Source organism: Lissotriton vulgaris, chromosome 10 (genome assembly GCF_964263255.1).
Source record: "Lissotriton vulgaris chromosome 10, aLisVul1.2, whole genome shotgun sequence".
NCBI classification, from domain to species: domain Eukaryota; kingdom Metazoa; phylum Chordata; class Amphibia; order Caudata; family Salamandridae; genus Lissotriton; species Lissotriton vulgaris.
This window is the reverse complement of record NC_141698.1, coordinates 31,968,452-31,995,155: the sequence shown is the minus strand read 5'-3', so window position 1 is coordinate 31,995,155 and position 26,704 is coordinate 31,968,452. Positions and strand designations below refer to the sequence as shown.

General features: G+C 44.0%; 1 protein-coding gene across 2 annotated transcripts in view; it reads left to right on the top strand.

The window, feature by feature from the left end:
* The first annotated feature begins 543 nt into the window (after nt 1–543).
* WDR13 (WD repeat domain 13) overlaps nt 544–26,704 on the top strand; it is a 42,318-nt gene continuing 16,157 nt past the window's right edge. Inside the window, exons 1-6 of one of the 2 annotated variants that reach the window (XM_086940348.1) lie at nt 544–686; nt 4,076–4,180; nt 6,704–6,941; nt 18,843–18,952; nt 19,723–19,853; nt 20,847–21,154. In XM_086940348.1, the coding sequence (XP_086796474.1) occupies nt 4,140–4,180; nt 6,704–6,941; nt 18,843–18,952; nt 19,723–19,853; nt 20,847–21,154 (828 nt within the window). In that variant the 5' untranslated portion in view covers nt 544–686; nt 4,076–4,139. Of the gene's footprint in view, nt 687–4,075; nt 4,181–6,703; nt 6,951–18,842; nt 18,953–19,722; nt 19,854–20,846; nt 21,155–26,704 lie in introns of both variants that reach the window. The other variant, XM_086940347.1, reaches the window with a different exon arrangement.

Sequence of the window (26,704 nt, the reverse complement as noted above, 5' to 3'; positions counted from 1 at the left end):
CTTGAACCCCTCAACTTTCACAGCCAGCATGAGCCCCAGAAACAAAGGTCAACTCAGTAGTGTACCGAGAATGCAATGAAACCAAGTGCAAAAAAAGGAAAACAGCCCCTGTGACTGCTACAAAGCAGTAAAACACAGCAATTATCAGGGTCCCATGGGCTCCTCAGTGCTCTGGTGCCACTGCACCTGCTGCACCACTGGTGGCTATGCCCCAGGGCCACCAAGGTCCTGCCCAGCAGTCAGTCGTGAACAGATCCTGGCTTGCAGGGTCTATTCCAACCAAGGCTCATTCTTATGACCACAGCTGCTTCCATCCCCTGAGCAAGAGGCAGCAGCCTATCCTTCCCCATCTATAACATCTAGGCTGTCACAACCAAGCCCCGCCCAATCCAAGATGGGCGGGACCGGGCGACGGCATGAGGCGGATCCAAGAAAGACATGTTAGGAAAACTGAGCCAATCAGCACTTCAGAATTCTGAATGGGGCGCTCGGATTGGCTGGGTTGCCCTGTTCTTAGGTTACCTAATCCTACAGCAGTACCGCCCCTTCGCATGCGACTCCCAGAATGTGTCATCCGTGGGCTTGGTTGCGGTGCGACCCGGAAGTGCTAGAATCACGGACAAATGACACCCGTTAAAGACCCCCTGCGGACGGCGAATATGAGGCGGACTTCACGGACGGGCCGTGTGAGTAGTGTATAGGCGGTCCCTTCACGTAAAGCACTTTAACGCCTCGGTTGGGGGTAGTAAGCGCTCTGCTAAACCTTTAATTTCCATACCTGCTAATTGTAAATATTCCAGAGAGGTTTTGCAGATAAAAGCGGCTATTTTATTTGTTAATTGACTGCAGTGAGAAAATGGGTATTTTAGGACTGAGAGAGAAAACTGAGTTGGACAAATGCCACATTTAAAGAAGCGGAAGTAGGGAGGGGAGATAGAAGAATAGCACTTTATTACAACCCCGGACATACATGTTACATGTTGCCATGAATGTCAATTTTACACAGTACATGACTCATAAAAATGTGAGGCAGGCCTGAATTTTCCATTGTCACGTACTGCAAAGTATTATATTTTAGAGGCTCGCAGAAGAGAAGCTGCTACTCTGCTAGGATCTCATTAAACAAATACTAATCTAGACACATTTATGTACCGAGATATTTGCAAAATAAGGATGTGAACTCCAGATGAAAATATGCTGCCTGTGTGTTTCCAGGAGACAGTGAGATAAAATGGAATGAATTAGCAAGACCCACAGACATGTGTCGTTCTAGGATTATATTCTCCATTCCACCAAGATGTTGATTTATTTTACCTTCTGTCAGGATCACTTTTGGTTAACTGTATTCAGTTACTAGCCATTTCTATTATTAATAAACTTGTCAGGGCGTTTTTAAGTCAACAGAGATATTCAGTTTCAGTTTGCACATGTTATAGAGGTGGAGACTGCAGGTCTATCTCCCCGATTATTGAGATGGACAATCAGTTAATAGCGATCTAATGTTATTACGTGAAATCGTTATGTTGAGTAGATAACTCGGAGAAGCTAAAATATTGACAATGTTATTTGAGCCAACAACTATAGGTTAGTTGCGAGCAGGTTTCTAATCTGGTTACAGAAATGGACACAATTATGAATGAGGGACTTTTATTAATTATTTAAAGAAATGACATGGGACGGTGGGGTTGCCTGTGCGGTCAGTAGAGGTATCTCAGTGATATCATGGGAGAGTTGTGTATGTGTTGTGGTGGGTATGACTGGATTGGATGTTGGTGCGTTAAGCTGCGACCTGGTAACAGAGAGCAGAATATTAAATATTTTTTTCTTTCGTTTTCTTGTTGGAATTGAGTTAAACCCTGTAGTTGTGACGGTACAACGGGCAGCAGCATTCAAAGCCCAGGGATTTTCAGTTAAAGAAAGTGAAATATACAAGTGCAGTGTCACTTTATTATATTGTTGATTAAGAATGATCTGTTGCCTTCTTTGTTGCAAGTGGGCATTGTAGTTGATGAGAGATGGTATGTCATGCTGTACTTTTCCGTGCTCAGAGGTGTGCACTTGAATGTGTGATTGGAGAGGACAGGTTGGGAGGATGACGTTAAAATGGACAGGACTTTGATTTCTTTCCTGAACATTTGGAGTGTGGGGTCAGTGTCAGATGAAGCTGGATATTGTAGGGAGAGAGAGTTTGAGTTGTGTGTTATCTGCGTAGGCGAGGATGTTGATGTGTGCGCGTATGACGTTGGCCAGAGGGATCATGCATGCATTGAAGAGGGTAGGGCAGAGCGATGATCATTAAGGCACTCCGCAGATGAGTTTTCGGGGTTCGGAGGAGTAAGTTGCCAGGCTGACAGCTTGTGTTCTATCAGTTAAGGAAGAGCTGATCCACAGGGGAGAGGGATCATTGCAAGACAATCTTGTGCTTGATGAGCATGGGCTAAGACTGTTAAATGCTGCAGAGAGTTCCAGGAAATTTAGAGTTGCCATGTGACCTCTGTCAAGGATCATGCGGATGTCATCTGTGACGGTGATGAGTGCTGTTTCTGTACTTTCGTTGGGCTTGAATCTGGACTTGCGTGGTTTCAAGGAGCTGGTGGTTGCAGAGGTGGTCAGTAAGGCATTGGTTGAAACTGTAATGTATACTCAATTTATAATGTTACGCAATCTATAGTAACACTGTAAGCCACATATGGGGGCATGAGACAACTGTCTTCCCTCTTGGTTGACTAGTAGCATCGTTGTCCGGGCAGTGGCGGGGGGGCATGAATATTTCTAAGTTCATGATGAGAATAACTTCTAAAAACTGTCTCATTACAAAGGTATAATTTAGTATACTGAACTGAAATCAGTTGCAATGGTCCCTTTATAAAGAAATACACAGTTTTGAATTTTTAAATGGCGTAACCCTATATGTACTGGACTTTAAGCCAAGAAAACAGCAAACTCCTTGCCTCTCTTCCCATGAAACCCTGAATGCCAGACTGGGACAGCCTGTCGAGGGGCTTGGCTGAGGCGCTGATTGGACAAGAATGCTGGTGGGTAAGAGATTTTAGAAAGTTTCAGGGAAGAAAGGATTGACGAGTGCTTATCTGTATCAGATTTTCCATGGTTTTGGTATGGAAAGGCATTGGGCAGCAGTGCCAGTTGAGTAAAGGATCGTATAAGGTTACAGCAAGGAAGGTGAGTGAACAGGTGTGCAAGTGAGAACATTGTACAAGGTTTTGGAGAGCAAGGGGAATGAGCAAGAGTGCATTTGTCTGTGATTGTAAGAGGTTTCGTTGGGGAGAGGGCTTAGGCAGGGAAGCAGGCAAAGAATGGAGATTGTGAGAGGTATGTTCAATTGAGTCATCCTGTGTAATTGGGATGATTTACAATAGTGGATTTGCTATTCACCACAAGACGAGAGAACGCAATCACCTCACAGTTACCAATTTACTGGAAATCACCTCTAATATTAGAATATTGGAAAACAATCTTGCAGATGTTTAACTACTGAGATAATATATATTACTACTTTCAAACCACAGATCAGTCTGACACTTCCTGAACTAATAAAAGTAACATCTAAGTACTGCAGAAATGAGACTGGCTGCATCTCTCGATGCAGATGGATTTGCCATGCATTGGAATTCACTGCCGCTCCACCTGTAGATGCTGTTCTGGATATGTAGGTGTGCCGCAATTGGCCAAATGCCTCTAGGTACCATTGTGATTGGTGGCTCACCTCAAAGTGCTGCTCATATTAGAAGCACATTTGTAATATTAGACTGGCTACATACCTCTGTGTGCATCTTTGACTCGAGGCGTCTATTTACTGAACGGATTGAGGGCACTCCTAGGTGCTGCCCTGGGTAAAGGCACACCTATTGTGCGTACTTTGATTGACGGAGTACCTGTAAGCACCAGTTTAAAGGGTCGCTCTGCTGGTGATGTTATGATTTACAACACCCCCCACATGCTGCTGCTCTGCTTATGTTTTCTTGACAGAGGTTGTTGAGCCATTACAATTAGTGTTCTTGAGGCTGTTTAGCTGTTCTGCCTTACCAATATGTCCGTTGTGTTGCGCGTATACTAGGCCCCACGTGTATGCTGAAGCTCTGAGAAGGCGAAGGAGGTGAAGGTGGCTGTGGAGCCTGGGGATGGCCGCAGTGTGGCAGCAGGTGCTGGCTGTGGATGCAAGGTAAGAGAAAGGATAGAAATAGAGTGGAAATCCGGCAGGGGAAAGGGTTGCAAAGAGTCATGGTTTAATTTTATTCTTGAAGTATAAACACACTGTTTCATCCTCATCAAAATATTATTTAGTCTTAAAATCATGTCCTACCTATTGGAGTGTTCCAGCTGGCAGATAGTCAATTTAAAGAATCTACACCTGCTGCTTCTCATTGCTGAACCGTGATTGATCACCCAATTCTAGGAGGAGCAGAAGTCGGGCCCCTGCTCAAGGAACCCACGGCCAACCCCACTGATCTCAAGAACTACCAGCCAATATCGCTCCTCCCCTTTGCAGGCAAAATGGCAGAAAAAACAGTCAACAGGGAACTGACACTTTTCATTGAAAACAACGCATTCCTAGACCCATCCCAATCTGGATTAACAAGCAACCACAGCACCGAGACCGCCCTACTCGCTGCCACAGACGACATCTGTACCCTCCTGGACCAAGGCCACTCTGCAGCCCTCATCCTACCCGACCTGTCGGCAGCCTTTGACACCGTCTCTCACTGCACTCTAGTCGCCAGACTATACAACGCCAGCATACAAGGAACAGCCCTGGACTGGATCCGATTGTTCCTCACCGGAAGAAGCCAAAGGATCAGACTACCGCCCTTCCTCTCTGCCCCCACGAAAATCACCTGCGGAGTCCCACAGGGGTCATCTCTATGCCAGACCCCCTTCAACACCTACATGGCCCCCTCGCAGCCATCGTCCTACAACAAGGCCTCAACATTGTATCCTACGCCAACAACACCCAGCTCATCCTCTTCCTCACCAGAGACCCCACCACAGCAAAACTCAACTTCCAGAATGGGATGCAAGACGTCGCAGTCTGGATGACCAACAGCTGCCTCAAACTCAACGCCGAGAAGACAGGAGTCCTCATTCTTGGAACCATCCCATCAGATTGGGACAACACCTAGTGTCCCACTGCCCTCGGAAGCCCACTTACCCCCTCACACCACGCCAAAAACCTCGGCATCGTACTCGACTCATCGCTGACCATGAACTGACAGGTCAACGCCGTCAACTCTAGCTGCTTCAACACCCTTCACAAGATCTTCAAAAGGAACCCCCCTGAGTCAAGGAAGACAGTCACCCAGGCACTCCTCATCAGCAGATTGGACTATGGAAACGCACTCTACGCCAACAACAAGAAGTCCCTACTCCGCAAACTCCAGACCATACAGAACACTGCAGCCAGATTTGTCCTCTGCATCCCCCTGCACAAACACATCAGCCACCACCTACGGAGACTCCACTGGCACCCCGTGGAGAAAAGTGTCCCCTTCAAAGTCCTTACCCACACCTACAAATGTCTACACAACAACGGACCCAAATACCTCAGCAACAGAATCAACTTCCACATACCCAAAAGAAACCTCCGATCTTCCAACCTCGCAGTGGCTGAAACCCTGTGCATCCACAGAGCCAGAGCAGACGGAAGATCGTTCTCTCACATCGCAGCCAAGACCTGGAATGTCCTACCGGCAGACATCAGACGCGCCCCCTCCCTGAACACCTTCAGGAAGACTCTCAAGACCTGGCTCTTCGACTAAACAGATCTTCACACACACCCCTTATCTCTCAGCGCCTTGAGACCCCCTTGGGTGAGTAGTGCGCTTACAATTCCTTGAGTGATTGATAGATTGATTGATGTTTCTTCTTAGTGTCCAATCTCTAGCCCCAAGCCTCCATCTTAGGCCCTGTGTTTGAGAGTGTCTAAAGCTCCGCAAATAACACACATCTTATGTTGAGTTCCCTCTTCACCGTTCCATATCCACAATTTTACTAGAATGGTGTGCCTCTACATACTCTTAAGGTGGCGTTGGGTGTTTTATTAAAATAGTTGTCGCCTCTGCCCTCTGGATCACTTTATATAGGGCTCGTCCTTGCATTATTGGCGAGGGTCTCTTTGAGGGGAGCTTGCTGCTCAGACTGTACCCTTGGGTACACGTGCCTGCATTTATGTGTGTGTCTTTCACTGCTGCTATCTTCTATTGTTATATTTTTGTGAAAGAAGCTTACTCTGCTGATGAAGGCTCATTAGTGCTGGGTTCGTCATACTTTGTCTGTGTCGGTGAGAGGCTGCTGCTACAGATGCTTTACCTGTTTCATGTGTCTTTTACTGCCTGTACTATTTCTGTTCTGTGTGCATGAAGCTTTTTGTTCTGCTGCCTCTGGTGCCCTTGTTTGCTCTGGGTAAGGAATGCTTGCTCTGCTGCTGTGTAGGCTGTACTTATACAGAGGATGTATGGAAGGAGTTAGTTTCCAATTCTGAGAGTCGGGTTCCTTTCACCATCACTAGGTACACAGAATCTTCTAAAGGCAGATCTGTAATGTATGCAGGACAATGCCCCTGACAAGTGGAGTTTCCAAAACAAGATTTTAGTCGTAAAGCTAATGCTTTGTCTTCAAGTTCTCCTTCTCATGCTCCTCAAGAGATTCCACTGAGTTACGCTGTCCTTTTTTTCTTCTGTCCCTGTAGATACAACGCCTACCGCACTCCAAACTACCCACAGTTTCGCACGCAGTACATCCGGCGACGCAGCCAGCTCTTGCGGGAGAATGCCAAGGCTGGCTATGACCCACTGGTACGTAGGCAGTACCTGAAGCTGCGGGCCCAGCTCCTAGCACAGCGTTACGGGCCCTTGTCCGAACAGAGCAGCTTCAGGGCCTACAGCAACAGCATCCGCAGCAGCCGCACCACTCTGGATCGCATGGAGGTAATCGAGGTGGGCCCATTCCTTTATAACATAGGTACCTTGGTGGTGGGTCTTAGAAGGTTGTGGTCTGGTCGCAAGTGTTTTGTTATCGTCTCTCTTTTGGTGGAGGTGTTATGCTTGGTAGTGGTATATCCAGAAACATCCTCCCCACAGGCCTGATGTGTGCTTAATTATCTCATCTCTGTGTGAGCTCTTCCTAACACAAGGTCTGGAAGGGATGTGTTGTCCTTTATAAGAGAGAGAGGCGTTGCTTTTACTCCTCTACATTCAAAGACTGCTGATTGGCGGTCGCTCACTGGCAGCTGTGGTTGTCTCCTACAGTACTGGTCTCGTCCAAATACTGTGTTGTAGTCGTGCCTCCCTCTACATGCAAGGATGGTGAACAACCTTTACAACAAAACTTTTACAACGCACTACCATTACAATGCAGGCATTACAACGCAAACCATTACAACGCATTGCGCTGGGGGGCGCTCTAGGATAGGGAATAAGTTTAATTTTCTATCCAACACCTTCCCTAGTGTCCACGGGGACTGGAGTTGGAATAGAAAATTAAACTTTTCACTATCCAGCACCTCTAAGCGCTATGCGTTGTAAAGGATTGCGATGTAAAAACCGCGTTGTAAAGGCATGCGTGGTAAAAGCATGCGTTGTAACGTCATACATCCTGCAAGGATACAGTAGAGTGGTGTTCTCTTATAGGCGCTGACTACATTGGTTGTCTCTCCAGAGATCTCTTGTCTATGGGAGACCTCCATCTGAAGCCATTGTCCCTTCCAGGCAGCATGGTGCTCTTTAAGATTTTAGTAGCTAGTTGTATATTCTAGGTCAAAATGCATAAGTGGGCTTGATGGGTATTTTGACCTTAAATCCTCTAGTGCTCCAACATCCGCATCTCGGGCAACAGCAGGAGGGCATCTCACTGGCAGTTCTGCCTCCCTGCTAGTTGATGTGCGGTTCACCCAAGCAGCCAACATAGCGAATGTGGCAGGGCCTCAGTTCTTTAGTTAAGTTAGGGAGGAGGTTATCAGATCGAGGGGAAATTCTGTTTATGCAGTAGGACCAATGAAGAAACTGTATCTCATGTAATACTGTTTCCACTTTCTGTTCAGTTAAGCTAAGTTTCAGGGAAACATTTCAACTCCATCGAGTTGTTACCAAAATGGTCAGTGGGCAGGGGAAACAACAACAGTGCTCTGTGGTGGAAAAATGTGTGCATTTATTCCAAAGTGCGCATGCAATTACTGGCTTCAAGCGTTCACGTATAACTTTTTTAGATGATTAGGCGTTTGATACAGTTTGTTAAACAAGTCAGTTGTCAATCAAACCAGATGTGAAATAAGTACGTCTATCAATAATCCAGGTCCTAAATAAATGGAGAAAAAATGTGGTTTGGGAAAAGTAACTTTTTTGTGAGTTCTGGGAGACAGGGGCATATATGTCAATTGGCATATGCACCAAAAGGTAAGAGCCTAGGGATAAAAAAAGAGTAAATTACTTTAGGGCAGTGGTTCTTAACCTGTGGGCCAAGTTCCCCTGGGGTCCTCAAGGCCTACTCTGGCAGTCCACAACTGTTGTACAAAATTAAATCATATAAAAATTAATTAAACATAATAAACTGTATACGAATAAAGCAGCAAAACTGGAAATGTGAAAACTTTTTCTATATTTGATTGTGAATCATATACAAAACATTTAAATATCTGAACATTTGTATGATGTATACTTATTTTTGTGTGCTTAGAGGTTAATATTCTAGAAATTGCTTAGGCCGGCGGTCTGCGACTTCCAATAATGACAGAGGGACGGATTCCAGTAATGATTCACCAGGGGTCCAAAGAACTAAAAATGTTCAGAACCTCTGCTGTAGAGTACTAATTGTAAGGAAACACACTTCCAGGGCAGACATTCTCTCTATTATGAAGGTTGTCTGCAATTGAAAGTACATTATTAAATTGATTTCATCATTTTAGTGGCTTGTTTTTTGGCCTCTCAAAAGATGTATAAGAAGAAAGTTTGAAGGATGAACTGTGAGGAAGACTTGGGTATAATAAACATTCGCTAGTAACACATGTTATTCTGTCTGATGTTTTCTTTGGATTTACATTCTTGATAGCATATCGCACATAAGTAGTTGTTCTAACTTTGCTGGGCCATAATAAATAGTCCAGATGATGGTGTGAAAGGTTATAAAAGCATGGCTTAACTAGTGCCATGTTTCAGAAACCGGATGCTACGAACTTCATTTAAAAAGAGTTGCATATGAAGCTCTGGAAAATACCCACATTTGTGATTCATTAGTAGAACGGCATCGCTTTTACTACTTTTGCTTGGAGGGTCCATCGTTGATTTTCTTAAAATATGTTTTCAAAGAAATGATAAGTTTCCAATCGGACCCTGTCCGTGATTGAAGTGTATAAAACTAGTATGGAAACTGTGATATTGACTGTAATCGGGGAAGGGTCAATAAGTGTGGGGCCGTGGTCAAAGACATGGCTAAAAAAACCAAAATATTCTGTAACTAGTTTATTTTGCCTTCAGGTAACTGCATATAAAATAGCGTGCACCTTAAGTGCAACATAAATGCAGGTTAAACTAATCAGTAGGAAAACACTTTCACTTTGAGACCTTATTTACTTAATACGATCACTGCAGATGTATTTGTGTCCAGCAAGAAAGGCATAAGTAAACCGAAGTTTGCTTGATGGGAATAGCGACTTACATATTTATAGTGCTGCGAGGCCACAGCCTTTGACACTGAGAATTTAGAAATCGTTATTTTAAAACTATATTACAAATAGTATCAAGTCGACTGTCTCAAAATGTGCAAACATAGATTTAGACCCTCATTAAGAGTTTGGAGACAAGTAAAAGTCCTCCAGGGTCTGCAGGTAGATCTAAATGCAGGCAGAATCCACAAGCGGAAGTTCCTCCTCGGTACTATCCCTCTGGTGGAGAAAATCCTGCCCTTAATGATTAGCATAAAACAAGTGCTTTGAAAATAAATCTTTTTTTAATAGGGAGTCAAACAGTACCTAGTGCAATCATAAGTGTCCATTGAAAGAAAGCATTCCAGAACTCAGCTGGTAACATCCTTCATTACCTCTTAAAAATAATGAATCTGTCACCATGAAGATTTAAGTAACTTAAGCAATTAAAACCTACACCGGGTCTCAAGCAGCCATTACATTTGCACTTAAACCGATTGAATGCATTTTCGTTTTTTCAGGTTCAGGCCCGTTGGGAAGAAGACTTCTTTCTCTTTTAGATCTCTGGTCCTCCCTTGACTTCACAGCACATGAGAGTCCTTCCCTTCACTGTCAGCCATATGCACCTCAAGTTTCTCATGAACTGTTCAGGGATGATTGTTTTTTAATTAAAACGTATGGGAACTGTTTTTGTAAAATTAAAAGAGCATGGCACATCATTCCCCCATATATCTTGCCGGTTCAGACCCTGGTGATCTCCATTTAGTATGTTGCATTTCTGTGGTTACCTGAGGCAGGGGCATGTGTAAGGAGCTTTACAAATCTGAAAAGCTGAGACGTGGAAGAGAATCAAACCAACAAGAGTCTTTTGATGGTGGGTTATTGAGGAATAAGAGAGCAGTATTATCAAGGATTGAGCAACATGCTTTACCATCTTCTCTAGAGACAATGCTAAACTTTGCACAGATTGTTATTTAAACGGCAGGAAATTGATTTGCACATTTCTGCAAGTTTGATATTATCAGGTGTGCTTCACTGGCAGTTTTGCCTCTAGTAGAATGTCTCCTGAGACATCCTTGCTGGGGATGACAGAGTTTTTAGCAACAAGTCTCATGCCATCTGGGTGAACCTCGTTTGGAAGCAACTTTACCAGCGACTGGAGAACTGTGTGTGACAAGTCTCTTTTTAAAGTTAGATGGTAAATCCTTTTATTAACTGGAAGTTCATTTGATATTGCAATTTGTACGGAAAAGAAAACCAGATGAAAAATAGTCAAGTTAACGTGAATTTCAGGAACAATCTATGGAAAAATCAACATTGTTTCTTATAACAACATTTTTAGGAAAAACGGCATGCATTTTTACCAATCATCTGGCTGATTTCACTGCTGTAATTGAAGCAACTTTCTAGGTGATATGTTTCAACTTCGCATGAGTGCAGAACGAGATCCCTGCAATGTTTGAAACAAAATATTAGATTGACCAACTTGCCAAAAAAGGGGCATTTATATTTAAGTTAATCAGCTAAAATCTTTGACAACGTCTTAAAAGGCTGCAGCATGTGCTGTGATTTAGAGAGGCCACAGTCCTGAATTAGGTACACGCAGCAAAAGGGGTGCTACTGATTCCACTGGACTATGCTTAGCACCTTCGTCTTTGGAAACGTTCCAGAAGAAAAACCTTTGAGCCTGAAACCACAGTAGTTGCTCGTTGGTGGGTCTTGATAATTTCCAGGTCTCTTTTGGAAGATTGCAGTTTATGAATTGTGTGCCCTGAAGAGTCTGCCTATTTGATCAGCACTGATTGATCACCCTGGAGCACTGTGTTTTTTTTTATTTTTTAATTGGTGATTAGAATTATGTTTGTGTTGGACTGAACGAATCTCTGTACCATACTGGCGATTTATTGGTGAGGAAGAAAATCATAAATTCATGATATCAATGATATTCAATGATATTGTTGAGGCGAGGAGTTGGCTAACGGCTAGGGCGGTCAACCTCAAATCTGGGGAACCGGCTTCGAGTTTCAGCAATGACGCTGAACATCATGTGATTCTGGGCAAATCACTTAATCTCCCTGTACCTAACAAAAAAATGAATGTGTCCTCATGTAACGCAACTGGTGCTCGTGTAAAGCGCTCTGATACCCGCTACCTTCTGGTCAAGTTTGCGCTATATAAAAGTCAGTAAAAATAAATACACCTTTTTACAAGCTAATTTAAAGGGCAGTTACCAGAGATATGTCTGTACAGTTTAAGCGGCTTGCCTCAGGCCTGCTTTACATGTTTCTGCCTACAGAAGGTTAACCATGCATGAAAACATTCCTGCCTGGTTGCCATGGGTGTTATTCCCTGGACTTATTACCTTCACTTGGCCAGAAACATTATTCCATTTCTGGACTCTTTTCACAGCATCTCTAACTGTAGCAATCACCCTTCCCACTCTGGATTATTAGCATTAGCCTTCTCACTGTACATATCAAAAGAATGATGGCAAGACTTGCACAACCTTAGAAAGTTTGACCACACACATTAGTAGTGAGTGGGAGAGGCTTCACTCGGCACCAGTGGCAGAGACAATTCATTTTTAGCAGTAGGGTTTACAGCTTTCAGTTAAAACCAATTCTAACCAATATAATACTATGGAAGGGAATATTTGCTTTTCATTCAAAACTGGAAAACACCTTAGTTTGCTTCACTTTTACTGATTTAGTGCTGTCCAGCGTCAAAGCAGTGACAGTGCAGCCTTTACATTAAATCAGTTTTCTGTGATGGATGCTCCCACTATCACCCACTTGGGCCTTGGCAATCCACTTAATTTGACCGTTTGAGCATCCCCACGAGGTCCCTAGACCCTGTTGACTCTCTTAGCCTATTTCTGCTCCCCTTTTGTTTGCATGGCAGACCTCATAGGGCTTCAGCTCACTGTGCCATTCTTATTGCCGTGCAGTGGCCAGCAGGTTCACAGCTGAACTATGACTAGGATCTCTAGCCAGGGAAGGAGATGCCACCATGATGCCATCCTCCTTCACACAGAGTGGGGCAGAGCTTCTTTGCTTTCTGAATGCTCAGATATCCGGATTGTGACAGGAAATACTACACTGCATAAGGATGCCTCCAGAATCAACGTCCTCACATTAGGTGCTCTACCTAGCACTCCTATTTTTTTGTTGTACACTGTGATGATCTATAGGAGAAACATTCCCTCATACAGAAGAACAAGGACCATGTCATAAACACCTTCTGCAGCCATGCACAGGTCCAGAAAGAGTCATGGACTGTTTTATTCTGTCTCTGCGCTGCATCCAGACCGTACCTCAATTCAGACAATGAGTACCTGTTTGAGATACAGACAATGCAGCCCAGAAACATGAAGCGGCAGCTGCTGCTCTGTTCTCTACTGTGTGTTGCAGGCAGCAGAATCGGAGCTCAACTGGTGCGTAGACCTGCTCTTAGTCTGTATACCAGCAGGAAACGTGTTCACGATACATCCCCTGGAACACCAAATTCAAGTGTGTATGTCAAAATGAAGCTTGAAACTTATAGTGCTGAAACTAGGCCTGACAATCGACAAAATCACTTGTACAAACCAAGGTCACTAAATTTAATGGAAACGTATTAAGCTCTTTCTCCCAAGATGGAAAATGCACCAGAACAGTGAACGCTCCGCAGACCACGGCAGTAAAGTACCTTGGGCAACTCTCACACAAGCCTGGCAGGAGCAGAGTCCCTGCACTACTTTCAACTGAACAGAGGCCCGCATTCCAAGTAAATAATCAAGGCTTAGCATTCCTTGATTTGGCTTTTCAATAAACACAAAATCCATTAGGAATAGCCCGTCAGTGTAAAATACATTTAGTTCACAGTTTGAACTGCATATGCAAACAACCGAAAGCATCCTGACAATCATGACATTTCTTTACTAACTCTGCTCCTTCTTTATGCAGCAGCACAGTTTGTTGTTACCAGTGACTGTTAAGCTAACATCTCAAATTAATAAACCCACACTTATTCCAGTGCACCCAGATGGCACTAAGAGGTGCCCCCTGAAAACCTACCAGCCACTTATGTGTCGATTGACTGGTTTCTGCCAGCCCGCAACCAGAGGCAAGTTTCTGGCGGCCAAGGGTGAGGGCCTTTGTTCTCAGGTGGTTAGAAACAATGCCTGCTCTGGAAGAGGGTGCTATTACCCCCTCACTTAGGATGGCAGGGGCTTCAAAGAAGTTACCGCCTTTGAAATGAGTCTGGCTTCCCTCACAATAGAAGAAGCCGACCCCCTTCTTGGTGGGAAAAATAGGTAGTAAGGTAAGCATGCCCCCCCCCCCCCCCCCCCATGCTAGTACCCCACCCCCAGGTGGCCTACCCTGAAGTGGACACAACTTTTCAGAGTTGCCCATCTTTGTGAAAGCAAATCTAGGAACTAGGGGACATGGTTATGCCCACCTCCCACAGGAACTGGTAATATAAGACCGTCTGTGACGCAGCGGACCTGCTTCCCTGCATTCTGCAGAACCCCAAAGAGAACTGAGAGGACAGCAAGACTGCAAAAACCAGACACCTAAGGACACCACTGCACCTGTTGCTCCCAGCCCGAGTTGTAGTGGGCCAGCGGTGTCAATGTGGTTCCCCAGCCCTCCAGAGACCACGTCCACCGTGGTTTCACCCCTCGTGAACTCACCGATGCCGCCTGCAGCCACTGTTCCATCTACTGCGACTGATTCCGGTAAGAAAACCCGATGCCTAAGGACACCTCAGCACCTGTCGCCCAAGGAGAAGAGGACCTAAGGTGTCCCGACGTCCCCAAGCATCGTGAGGCCTGAGTCCACCTGTTGGTTCAGCCCAACTGGCCTCCCAGTCAAAGCCTTCAGCCTCTTTACTCAAAGACTGATCTCCATAGTCTAACATTGGGCACCCCATCCTGTTTTTCACTTCTGCTCATGGCCACCCTAGTGCCACTGGTGGTGTTCTGCTGGTGCTGCCATGGACCTTGCCCACTACTCACCTTAAGTCTAGGTGATTGATCCAGTAAGTCGCTGTCCTGTACCTGAATGCCAGATTTGCTTTGCCTCCCATAGGATAACATTGCAGCTTCTGAGAAATGAACTAAGTTTTGAATTTTTTTGAAGCAAAGCATTTCTACTGAAAAACGCACTTACCTGATTGTATTTGTAGATATCTAACACTACCCTCTGATAAGCCTACGGCTGCTCAATCACACTACACTTTAGAAGAGCACATTGGGATTGCTGGAGCAAGTCCCTGTCCATTCATAAGGGAATACCTGGACTCCTTGCATGGTATATCTCATTCTGATATATCATATAAAGAGTTATCTTCCTACAGATGTTTGTTTATTTATAAAGTTTTATAAACAGCAAACAGACCCATCCGGGTATTAGAGCTCTGTACAAATAGCAAAAAAAGTTGAACATCAAACAAATGCAAAAAGGAAACAAGCAAACCAAAAGATAAATAGCAAAGTGTTGTACAAATAGCAAACAAGTTGAAACATCAAAAGCAAAGGAACAAGCAAGAAACAAAGTATATACAATGTAAACAAATGACTTAGTAGATTCAGAATCCAGAAGTGTAATCAGAAAAAAATAGTCCAGTTTAGTAAATTCGGGACTACTGCTGAAGGTATCTGGTCAGCTACAGCAGTTTTAGTTTGGTTTTTGAAGGAGGTTGTCTAGCAGTTGGATCTGGTTTCGGGAGGTATTGCGTTCAATTTTCCTGTGGTAAGACCAGAAAAAGAGCGATTATACGTTTTTTTTTTGGGTTGAACTTCTGTGGCTTCCATAAAAGAGCATTAGTACTCCCTGAATAAAGCTTTTTTTAAAGCTCTCAATTGTCACAGTCAAAGATGCCTCCATCTTTTTCAAAGTGACGATTTTTCGAAAGATTGTTTTCAAGATGACACTGATACTTGCCCTTCATCCCTGCAGTTTAGCATATAGCTGTAGTCACGAGCGGCATATGCTCGTCAGCCACCAGTGGCCACCTAGGCTCCATACAGATCTGACACATCTCTTCCCTGTGGGAAAATCTCAAATCATCTTCTTTAGAGTGGCTGTCCTATGAATGATTTCAAATGTCTGAAAGCTCCAGTGATCTTGTCCAACAAATCAGTATTAAGGTATTCATAGTGTTGGTGATTGTTAGTGATGCGGGATTGGGCAAATAGAACCGCTTCTTTTCGTCACTAGCTAGACCCTTTAACACTGATGTAGTCTGAGAGCAGCTGCAGATACTGAGCCTGAAGGTCCTGGGCTACCAGAGTGACTGCAAGTTTCAAGGTGTGCATGAGTACTGTAACCACCTGGTCTCTGTTCCAAACAATGACGTGCCTCATCACCACCCACTCCATTTCCTGCTAATTGCCTTATGGTGTACTGTAGACTCCTCGAACCATCATACATACCCAGACCTTGAGAAATCTGCTCGCCCACTCATTATGGCCAGTCAGATTTTATTAGGGTGAGCTATTTTTAGTGCCTACTGGCCCGTTCTGACGAAAGAGCTCAAGCTGACAAAGAACAGGTGTTCTGTTCATTCCGAAAGTGAATGAGCAATAAAGATGCCTTTAAATATTGTTTTGTTTTAATGCCACTTTTGCTGTGCAAACAAAGATGGGTCAAAGTCAGCTTCTGTCTTCTTACAAGCTGCTGCATATTTCAACTTGGAGGTTGGTGTTTACGTTTCTTTCTCTGACTGCAGAGTTAGGGGATTTTGTAACGTGAACTTTCAAAGACAGAACTGTCTCCATTCTCCTCACTTCATTGCCTGGTTCTCCTCCCTTCAGCGACACGAATGTAGTCAATGCACTTCCACTGTCTCGGAGAAAGGACTTCACCTTCCATGTTGTGTTATGCCAGTGGCCTTCAATACTCCGCATCACTCACACACAGCTTATTACCACACGTGTTACATGCACTACATATGCATTCAAAATACACACAGAATCTGACTGAGGTTCTGGGCGAAGACATAGAAGCAGAACGTTGCCTAATTGGACCTGTAGGCCTCATCCCAAGTGTGACCAATATAATCTGTCTCAAAACACAGCATGCTGCAATCTTGGCTTCATGTAGTATACCTGGGATAAGGACAGTAGTCGCTAGTAAGGGCATGCTTGTGCACCCATGCGGGTCACAGGATAGGTCCAGTACGTCACATAGTAAGTGACCGACCTAGGCCTCTGCACACACACTTAGACTGACATGATGTCAGGCCCAAATTAAAAGTCTGGGTACAAGCTAGTCATGTAGATGGGCGCTCAGGGGCAGGGAAACAAGCCCATATGCCTTGCATGGGATATTCCCGAACTAAGTGTGTCAGGCTGCGTTTGTGCTCAGCTCACAGCTTTCCATGGCGCCAATACAGTTACCTACTGAAGCAAACCGACCGACAGGCTGGCTTGACCACTCCTGTTCCACACTATCTTGGCAGACTGTGACTTTACCACAACAGTGGTGAAACAAGTAGTATGCAGTTCCTGATAGGAATGGACTGGAAGGGGTGGGGGAAGGAAACTCCAGGTATGGAATGAGAGAACGGATTGGGATAGCTCCTATAAGGAGCAAGGACCCTCACATACCCGAGAGGTGTCATGCTTCATCATAGGGCAGCTCCTCGTTGGGCCGGCACTGCGATGCCCAGCGGGCCCCGCAGGGGCGCTCTTTGCCGGAGGTCTTCTCGGGTTGCTGCCGTGAAGCCCAGAAAGTGGGGGCGGAGGCGTCTGTAAGATGAGTAGAAGTGGGAGAAAAAGTAGGTCTAAAAATAGCTAATGGTGTCTAAAAATAGCGTTATTCGTTGGATACCGATGCCATGGTTAAAAACAAGCAACTGTAAAAGTTGTGGCTGACGAGGAAAATGAAACCTGCTACAGCTCAAAGTGATTTGTGAATGGTGAAAGTGGTCAAATGGTTGACATGTTTCATGCCCAAGATATTCAGAAGGCTTAATGGCATTTCATAAGGACCGGGGATCCTCATCTATTCTAAAGGGGATGGTCGGAAGATGTACCAAGAGATTTCGTGCCCTCAGGTCAGGACTCTTGTCCTAATCCATGGTGCAAGTGGGAAGGGAGTGTAAAAAACAGTCTACCTTCTGGCAAAAACCTAGAAGGGGATGTGGTGACACCCCAACCTTGATGTCCAAGACACTCGCACACTGGCAAGGGCGATCAAATCATTCAGAGGAGTTCCGACGCGTCGGACCTACCCACATCTGGACATCCAGGTCTCATCACCCAATCTTCGTTTTCCCCGCTGTCCTGGGTGATTTTGAAGATCTCTATGTGCTCCATAGTTGAGTTTTATGTGTACATTGGTCCATGCTGAAGATGCATGTCACACAGCAGTGGAGGACGGCCATTGGTTGAGACACTGGTCCAATTTTAATGTGAACATTTCACCAGTGCAACAAGTTAATTGGAGTTTGTAGAGTGTAAAGTAATACTAGTCTCCTGATGGTAAATGTAAGAAGAAGCCGATTGATTTGGGAAGGCTCACTCTGCATCAAACCCTAGGCCGGGCATGAAAGAAATGATGTGTGTTGTCAGTGGTTTTATCATTATTTTAATAGGTTGCATTTCTGTGCACACTAAGGCTTGATTTCTTGGATCGCTGGTTGCCCATCACGGCTGTTCGTCTGAAGGCTCAACAAGTTTGGTGGCCAGCTGCTGTCTGTTAGTTGGTTGTTTACTGAAGTTCCTAAAGCGGAAGCTTGTTTCCGAAAAACAAAACACTAATGACCTTCGCACCCTGAGATTTGTATTCCAGAATGTGGGGATCATTATGCTTTTTCTCTCTGTGATTTCCAAGTTTTTCCTTTTTCCTGGCTGTGATGGGCAGAAAAAACATACATCAGACCATTGGATCTAAAGGGGCAGGTGGTCTGATGCCCTTACTCTGACGGCCCCTTCTCTGTAGGGTCATCAGAATAGGTTTTTCTAAAAGGAGAGCCAGCGGGGGCACAGTAGTTGGAAAACTGACCATCTGCCTGATTCAGAATAGAGCTGGCGGACCGAGCGTTTGGAGGACCGGGTCCTCCATCACATCAGAGACGATTAATAATGAGCTTTCTGTTCAGTGCAGAGAATAAAAAACTCATCTCCAGAAAAGATCATGGAAGATCAGGCTCCCTCATGTCTTCCTGCTGCAGACTCTGACATCTTTCTTTTTTTCCACCTTAGGACTTTGAGGACGATCCCCGAGCGCAGGGTGCCCGTGGACATCGCCGCTCGGTCAGCCGGGGTTCATACCAGCTGCAGGCCCAGATGAACCGAGCTGTCTACGATGAGAAGTGAGTTGGTTCTCTAAGAGAATCATGTGTAAGGTTCAGATGTGGTTAACCTATCCCATACAATGACTTTTTTTTGTCCGATGTATTTATACAGTGTCCCATTTACTTACCGAATCGTGAGCCCATAAACTGTTTGCCTGCCTTCCTTCCTTCCTCCTATTGTCATGCTAACTGTCTCAGCCCTGTGGAGGGAGGGAGGGACAGGTCTTTTCACAAAGCACTAACAATCAGCTCATGGACTTCAGCTCATTTTCTACCTGGGGTTTCTGTGTGTAGATTCTAGGATCCTGTGATCAGTAATGACTTGAAAACAAAAGGGCATATCTCCTAGGTACTCCACTTGGTGACAAAACTGTATTTAGCATGCTTTTTAAGCACATCTCTTTGTATGATACAACTGCGTCTGGATTTTGTGCTTTTTCTTTGGCTCGCTTGCTTGTGTAGTAGCTGTGTCTGGATTGTGTATGCATTGTTTGCATATTGTTGTCTGTTTTGCTTGTTTTTTGTGAAACACTTGTTTCCACTCTGGTGGGCTATTTGGCCTGAATGAGTTTGAACTTTCAGGAACCATGACTGTATCTTCCCCTGCTGGTTCCCCTTGTCTGAATCAATTACTGTGTCCCTCTAGGGTGTTTTCACTATCTTTTCCCTCATTTTTGCCTGGCTGTTAACTCAATATATTAATAAAGTTCCATATTGTTTATTCCCCCCTTCGGGTTCTCTACTTTCTTTCTCACTCTGCCCTCTTGTCTTTCTCTCCCATGTGGCAGGCCCTCGGGCAGTGTGGTGCCCACCTCCGTGGCCGAAGCCAGCCGGGCCATGGCTGGTGACACAACACTCAGTGAGAACTACGCCTTTGCCGGGATGTACCACATCTTTGATCAGCATGTAGACGAGGCGGGTAGGTGTTTGGGCACACGGATGACCTCATTGCTGTGGCTGTCTGCAAAGTCTGGGGAGCAGAAAAGGCCATGATGAAGTGAGTGTGGTTTAAGTGAGAAATGACTTCCAGTAGCATTCCACAACTGGAATTCACTACATTCAAAATGTGCGCAATTGGCACTGCTCTATATGCTGTTCTTTGAAGTCTGCGGTGTCCAATCTAATACATGCCAGCCCCCCTAACTTCCCCATCCTTAAATTTCAGTCATTGAATAGGGCAAGTCTTGTGTACTTCTGTTGGTGCTGTCACAGGTAATATAGTGGCATCATTGGCCACGAACAAAAGTCTGACATCTTTTTGCAGTGACTGTGCATAGACCACAGTACTGCTGGCCCTACGAAGCGGCAGTGTTTTCATAGATACCTCATTCTAGTTCCCAAGTGTTGAATATAAATTACTTGTTTTCAGGCAACAAAATCAATGATTCTTAAACCTTGCATGATACAGTTTTCATGTGGCCTATGACTTAATTTGAATTGCGTACGACAGGATCCTTGCAGGAGAGGGGAGTGGTGGAGAATGCATTTTTTGTCCCAGTGCAGTTTTGAGTGAGTTTCGTAAATAAAAAAAACCCCAAACCCTCAGATGACACTAAACTCTCCTCGTCATCTTTCCTTGTATGCAAGTCAAAGGAGCTTGGGGTCTTTAGTGCCCTACTTACCTCCAGCATAGGGTGAATGTGCATGGGTGGAGACAGTTTGTTCAGGTGGAGAGGAAGGTACAGAGAGCCAGAAGGTAACCTCCATTATACATCTAGAAAGCAAAGGGCTTGGTATTGGTATTATACTTTATCCAGGTCCATATTGTGCAGTTAAAATAACCCAGACCCTAACCCACGTTTCAATGCACTCCTAGAAATGTTCTTTAGCTTGGCTCCATCTTGGATTTGGGTGCTTTGGCTAAGGCTTGTACTTTTGAGAGAGTTTCAAACCTCTGCTCTTTCCTCCCCAGTTCCTAAGGTGCAGTTTGCCAACGATGACAAGCACCTACTGGCCTGCTGCTCGCTGGATGGCACCATCTCAGTCTGCCAGCTGGTGCCCACACCGCCGGCTGTAGTGCGGGTGCTCCGTGGCCACGCTCGGGGTGTTACAGACTTTGCCTGGTCGCTGTCCAACGATGTGATCGTCTCCACCTCGCTTGACGCCACCATGAGGATCTGGGCCACTGAGGATGGCAAGTGCATCCGGGAGATCCCTGATCCCGACGGCTCTGAGCTGCTGTGCTGCACCTTTCAACCCATGAACAACAACCTGACAGTGGTGAGTGGAAAGTGTCCTTTAGCGAGAGATGGCATGGGGCTGTGCCTAGTTTCGCCTAATTTTCAAGTGGCTGATTTCTGTGAATGGAGAGAGAGAGCGAGATCTCGAGAGAGATCTTGAGAGAGAGATTGAGAGAGAGATTGAGAGATTGAGAGAGAGAGATCGAGAGAGAGATCGAGAGAGAGAGATCGAGAGAGAGAGAGATATATAGATAGATAGATGGATATCATCAGGGGTCTCCTTAACATATTCTGTAAATGAAACAGAAGACTTTTCAAAACAGTCCAAGAATTCACACTGCCTAATAATAATAAATTACAACAACCTTCTGATATGTGGGTCATGCATCCTTATGAAGACGTGACACGGGTTAAAAAAGAATGCAAATGCGTGCACAGCAAAGAAACCAAGGGTGATGGCAAAAGAATTATCCGTTTTTGATTAGGCAGTGTGAATTCTTTGACTGTTTTGAAAAGTCTCCTGTTTCATTTACAGAATATGTTAAGGAGACCCCTGATGAAGGGCCACGCTCGACCCGAAATGCATTGGGATGTTTCATTTTTGATTGCAACAAAATACTATCTGGCTACCAAGGAACCATTGGTAGAATTACATCAATTGGTTGAATAAAATTGAAAAAGAAGCTTCAGCAATGCACCAAGTTTATTAAGATTGAATGAACTTGTTTAATTGACACAGGAAACATCCCTGTGTCCAAATAAGTGCTCCCTCCAGCTTGGAGGGTTTTTCTTTCCCAGCATACTTGTTGCATTGTTCAGTTGGCGCCTTTGGACATGGCGCACAGGCAGGGACGCACACAGATGAAATTGAATCTCTACGTTTCATCAGTTGTATTTCGAGTGCACATTGACAATATTGTTGCAATTCATGTATGCCTTTAAAATCATCAGCTAGCCTACAAAAGCAATCTCCTGCGTAGTCTGTTACGCTATGGCTCAGTCGGGATCTTGCAACAGATTGTATACAGTTCTCTGGCGGTAAGTAACACTGCCTACTTCAACTGCGGAATTTCTGAAAGTTTCCTATTCTCACATAATGGGATTTAATTAATATTTATGAACATGGAATGTTTCCGGCAGTGCAGGATCCCGGAACATATTTTATCAACAGAGAAAATACTGTTCAGGACAATTTATCTTAAATATTGGCTATATAAAGACAATTTTTTCTCTTAAATTTACAAATAACTCCAAATAGAATTAAAAAAAAAATCTCATGTCAAACTATTCATGTTAAAAGTAAAAAGTGCAAGAAATGGGGTTAGGAAGGCAACCGCTTCATTAGAAAGGAATGTGGTGCTGTCGTAAGCATCAGCATGACAATCGTACAATGGCGAACTGCTGTGTGCGCAGGCAGCGACATGATTAAGATGGCAGGTTGGCCCAGAGACCTACAATGTAGAGAGAGCTGTGTCCATCTATTGTGCTCTGGTCGCTGGATTGGACTTTTTTGTGTGCATATTTTACACTTTAAAAAATTAGCTTTGGAAGTACTGCTTTATTTTGGGTGCTCTCAATTCTGCTGTATTTAAGGTAATGGGTCTTTTTAGTGTGTGTCACGTCTTCTGCAGGTAAACATTCTGAATGGATGTATGCTTTATATATTTGCTTTAATTGTTTTCTCAGCGTGCTAAATTATAGGGCGTCAAGTTTAAAACCACTTTTATTGGTATTATTGTAGCACACTATTGGTTCATATTTTTAGAAGTGGGAATTAGGAGTTAATTATCCTTTCGGTCATAAGCTAAATAGAATGGTTGCAACTTCTAAATGTAAGAACCATTAGTGTGCAGGTCATATCAATACAAATTATTCGGAACTTCCTCCCCAAATATCCCGAACGCTATGAAACAATTAAAATAGATTTGATGAATATGTAAGATAAGAGTAAACGAAGGCAAGTTACCATGTAAGCAAAATATGAAGTATAACAAAGGGTGAATGATTGTATGACCTGAGAATTATGGAACAATATGTGTAAGCAGACATAATTTCTCTGAGTATTATAAGCTGTGAAGCGACAGAATGCAAAAATATAAACCTCTCCATCAAATCATAAAGCCATGTTGGTAAACTGTTTCAATGGGGAAAAAGGCTCAACAGATCAAAAACAATACCAGACATTATAACGAACAAGGATTTTTGTAAATTCCAGTGCCTACTCTTGAAAGAATGTATATGTTGCAATGCCTGTACTATGTATGATTGTATGCTAGTTACAATGCTTCTTAAAAAGCTAAAAATTACAACGTATTATTCATTTTTCTTCTGTTTTTTTTAAAAGCAAATGTATTAAGTAATCACCTGACTAAGGGTTGGAACTCAAAACGCATAGAAGGAACATAACGTGAATAGGAAAGCATGCCAGAGAGAAAATATTAACAGTGGGTTAAAAGAAAAGATGATTAAAAAAAGATTTCTCAAGGAAGAGCTACAAGTAAATGGAGTTTCTATCTTCCTAATTTTATTTCCGTGTGCACCGCCACCAGAATAAAGGGTTCCTAGGTAGACACTTATCCATTCCTGGACTGATCACATGGCCATCATTTTTCCATTTCTGTAGTCCAGTGATTCCAAAAGACAGTCCCAAATCTTTCACAGATCTCAGCAGGCACTGGCCTAAATTAAACACTGAACAAGTATCCTGTCATCTCAGTTTATCCATCCTCCAGGTTGAATAAGGAGATTAATTACTGCCACGATTCATTTAACAAGTGAAGTTCCACTCGAAAATCAGCACTGTACCCCGCCCCCACATTTCTTCCCCTTTGCGTTTAATTCTCATCAGTCAGCTGTTAAATATCGCACTAACAGTGGATCAGCTTTTATTTTGCTATGGAAGAGATTGTACTATCCAAAATAAATACATTTTAATCCTGCTGTAGGAGTACAATCAGATCTCTCTCTTCTTCTGTTGCTCTTAGGTTGACAACATTATGCAATGTGTTACATGCCTGTGAACAAGTTTTCCAGTACTGGGTAAAGACCTTAGTGATCCTTCACTTAAAAAAAAAAAAAAAAGTCGGCTTATCATAAGACCTCAGTCAATAACTGACCCCTTCTAGTACAACGACAGAAGAATGTGTCATAGGATTGGAGGTCCTTATTCAAGTCTTGAATAATTACTTTGCTGCATTAAAGAAAGTTGATGGAATTATGTTTAGCTTCTTTCTAAAAGGAACTTTTGATACGTGGGCGAGGGTAAGGGTGGAGGTGTAAGTCTCCAGCCAGAGTGGAATGTCGGGTGAGAAGAATGAGACGCCCGTTTTATGTGACCCTCTTCTCGTACAGTAGTATAGGTCAGAGAGGAGGGATTCTGGTAACACGTCAAGGAACCTTTGCCTGAAGGTCTTCATGGCATTCCTTGATAATTTGGACAGGATGATTCTCTGGGAGTGTTAACCTATTTCTCCCAGGTGGGAGAAAGTTGGAGGGTGCCAAATGGGGGAACCTCTCTTAGGGAGAAGAGAAGGTGACAGGAAAAGGAGCCTTCACAGGTATTGCCCCGAGCGCCCTGAAATCAGACCGAACCCCTCAAGTGCTTCAATAAAAAAAGAAGCTGAATGAATGCGATTGTCGAAAACATTTCTGCTCTTTACTTTACTTACTGCTTATTTTTTTTACGAAAGCACAATCTTTTTGCGTGCTTTTTAATATTATTATATTTACTTTAGCAATACACATAACCCTATGCTCTAAAACTGTTATTACTCGTACCGCACTTAGCCCTTACATCCCCTCACTTTAGCCCAGCCCCCAATCAAATTTACATACAGAATAGTGTCTATCTATTTCAACTCTGCACTATTTCTATGTAGCTACATCCCCGTTCACTCCGCTTAATTATGGACAACACTTTTATCGTGCTGCAATTATATGCCCTTAATGTGCATTGTCACTAACAGCATTGCTATCTTAACACCGTCCATATTATGTTGCATTTGCAAACATTTTTACTTCTCTACAAGTCCCTTAACAAGTTTCCACAGCTATACCTATAGTTTATTATGCCATGTTCCCCTTCAAATTACAACTCCGAGCCTCTATCGTCTGCCTCTGCTGTTCCCCATTAAATATAACATTTTTTATGTCCGTGTCTTCTAACCCTGTTAAGCTTCTTATTAAACTACAATTCCGATACCTAGGATTTTTAAAATTACAACAATTCCTCTGCTGCCTTCTTCCATTGACTAGGATATCTTGCAAAAACTCTCATAAACACGCGCTAGCATCCGCTGTTGTAAAACAGCATGTGTTCAACTTGCGACTGGCGCCATGCCACGTTAATTCGTTTCCAGCTTTGTTGTAAAACTCTCGCAAAGGAACTTCAGTGGTTTTCTCGGTGGCACCATCTCTGCTTCTTCTAGTCACAAAAATTTTAAAAATCTAGAAGTCCCCCCACACCAGTACCCTCAACGAACATCCCCATTATATTACTTGTTTTTTACTATATTGTTCACCAACGTCAGCAGCTGCATGCTGCTTGGCGGGCTTTACCCCTTTCCAACTGTGCGGCATCATGCTTATTCTTAATTTACCATTTAGAAATGGGTGTTGGGCATCCTGCAATGGTAAAATTGCAATTAAGTATAACAGAAAAACAGAGAGATGGACACTGGTGCACTAGCAGCCATGCATGTATGAGAGCTGATGCACTGGTGACCATTTTAGATTTTTTATACTTCATTACTAATGTACTGGTTCAAGATGCCCATTTTCTAAGTTAATACTGAAGCATGTGAAAAGCCACTAGGTCTGCACTGTGGAATGGACGAAGGGAACGGGGACTAGTGGAATGGACGAAGGTAACGGGGACTATTGGCTTTGTGAGTGCTTAGTCCGTTAGGTCTCCAGTACTATTGCCCACATTCGTCTTGCATCACTGCAATATTAAGTTTGTTAGAAACGTTAACTTCCATACACAACAGTAATCTACTTGAAGCTTCATTTCTTTCATTTCACTCAGAGTTTGTAAATGAAAGGTGCGATACGCTGCCAGATACTTGTAGCCTTTAAAGTCAAAGGGAAAAAAGCAGCCGATTTATAAGATTGCTTCTACCAACCAAGTGAATTGAACATATATATTTTAATTTATATCCTCCTCACACACCCTCACTCACCCTCACCCACCCACCATCACAAACCCACCCCCCCTCACCCTCACATACCCTCACCCCTCATCCTCACACACCCTCACCCTCACAACCCTCACCTATCATCACACACCCTCACATCCCCTCACTCACCCTCACCCCACCCTCCAACTCCAACTCCACCCTCCAACTCTAACTCCACCCTCTAGCTCCACCTCCACCCTTCACCTCCACCCTCCAACACCTACTCCACCCTCCAATTCCTACTCCACCCTTCATCACTCAGAGACACCACCACATCACTCGGGGACACCACCACATCACTCGGGGACACCACCACATCACTCGGGGACACCACCACATCACTCGGGGACACCACCACATCACTCGGGGACACCACCACATCACTCGGGGACACCACCACATCACTCGGGGAC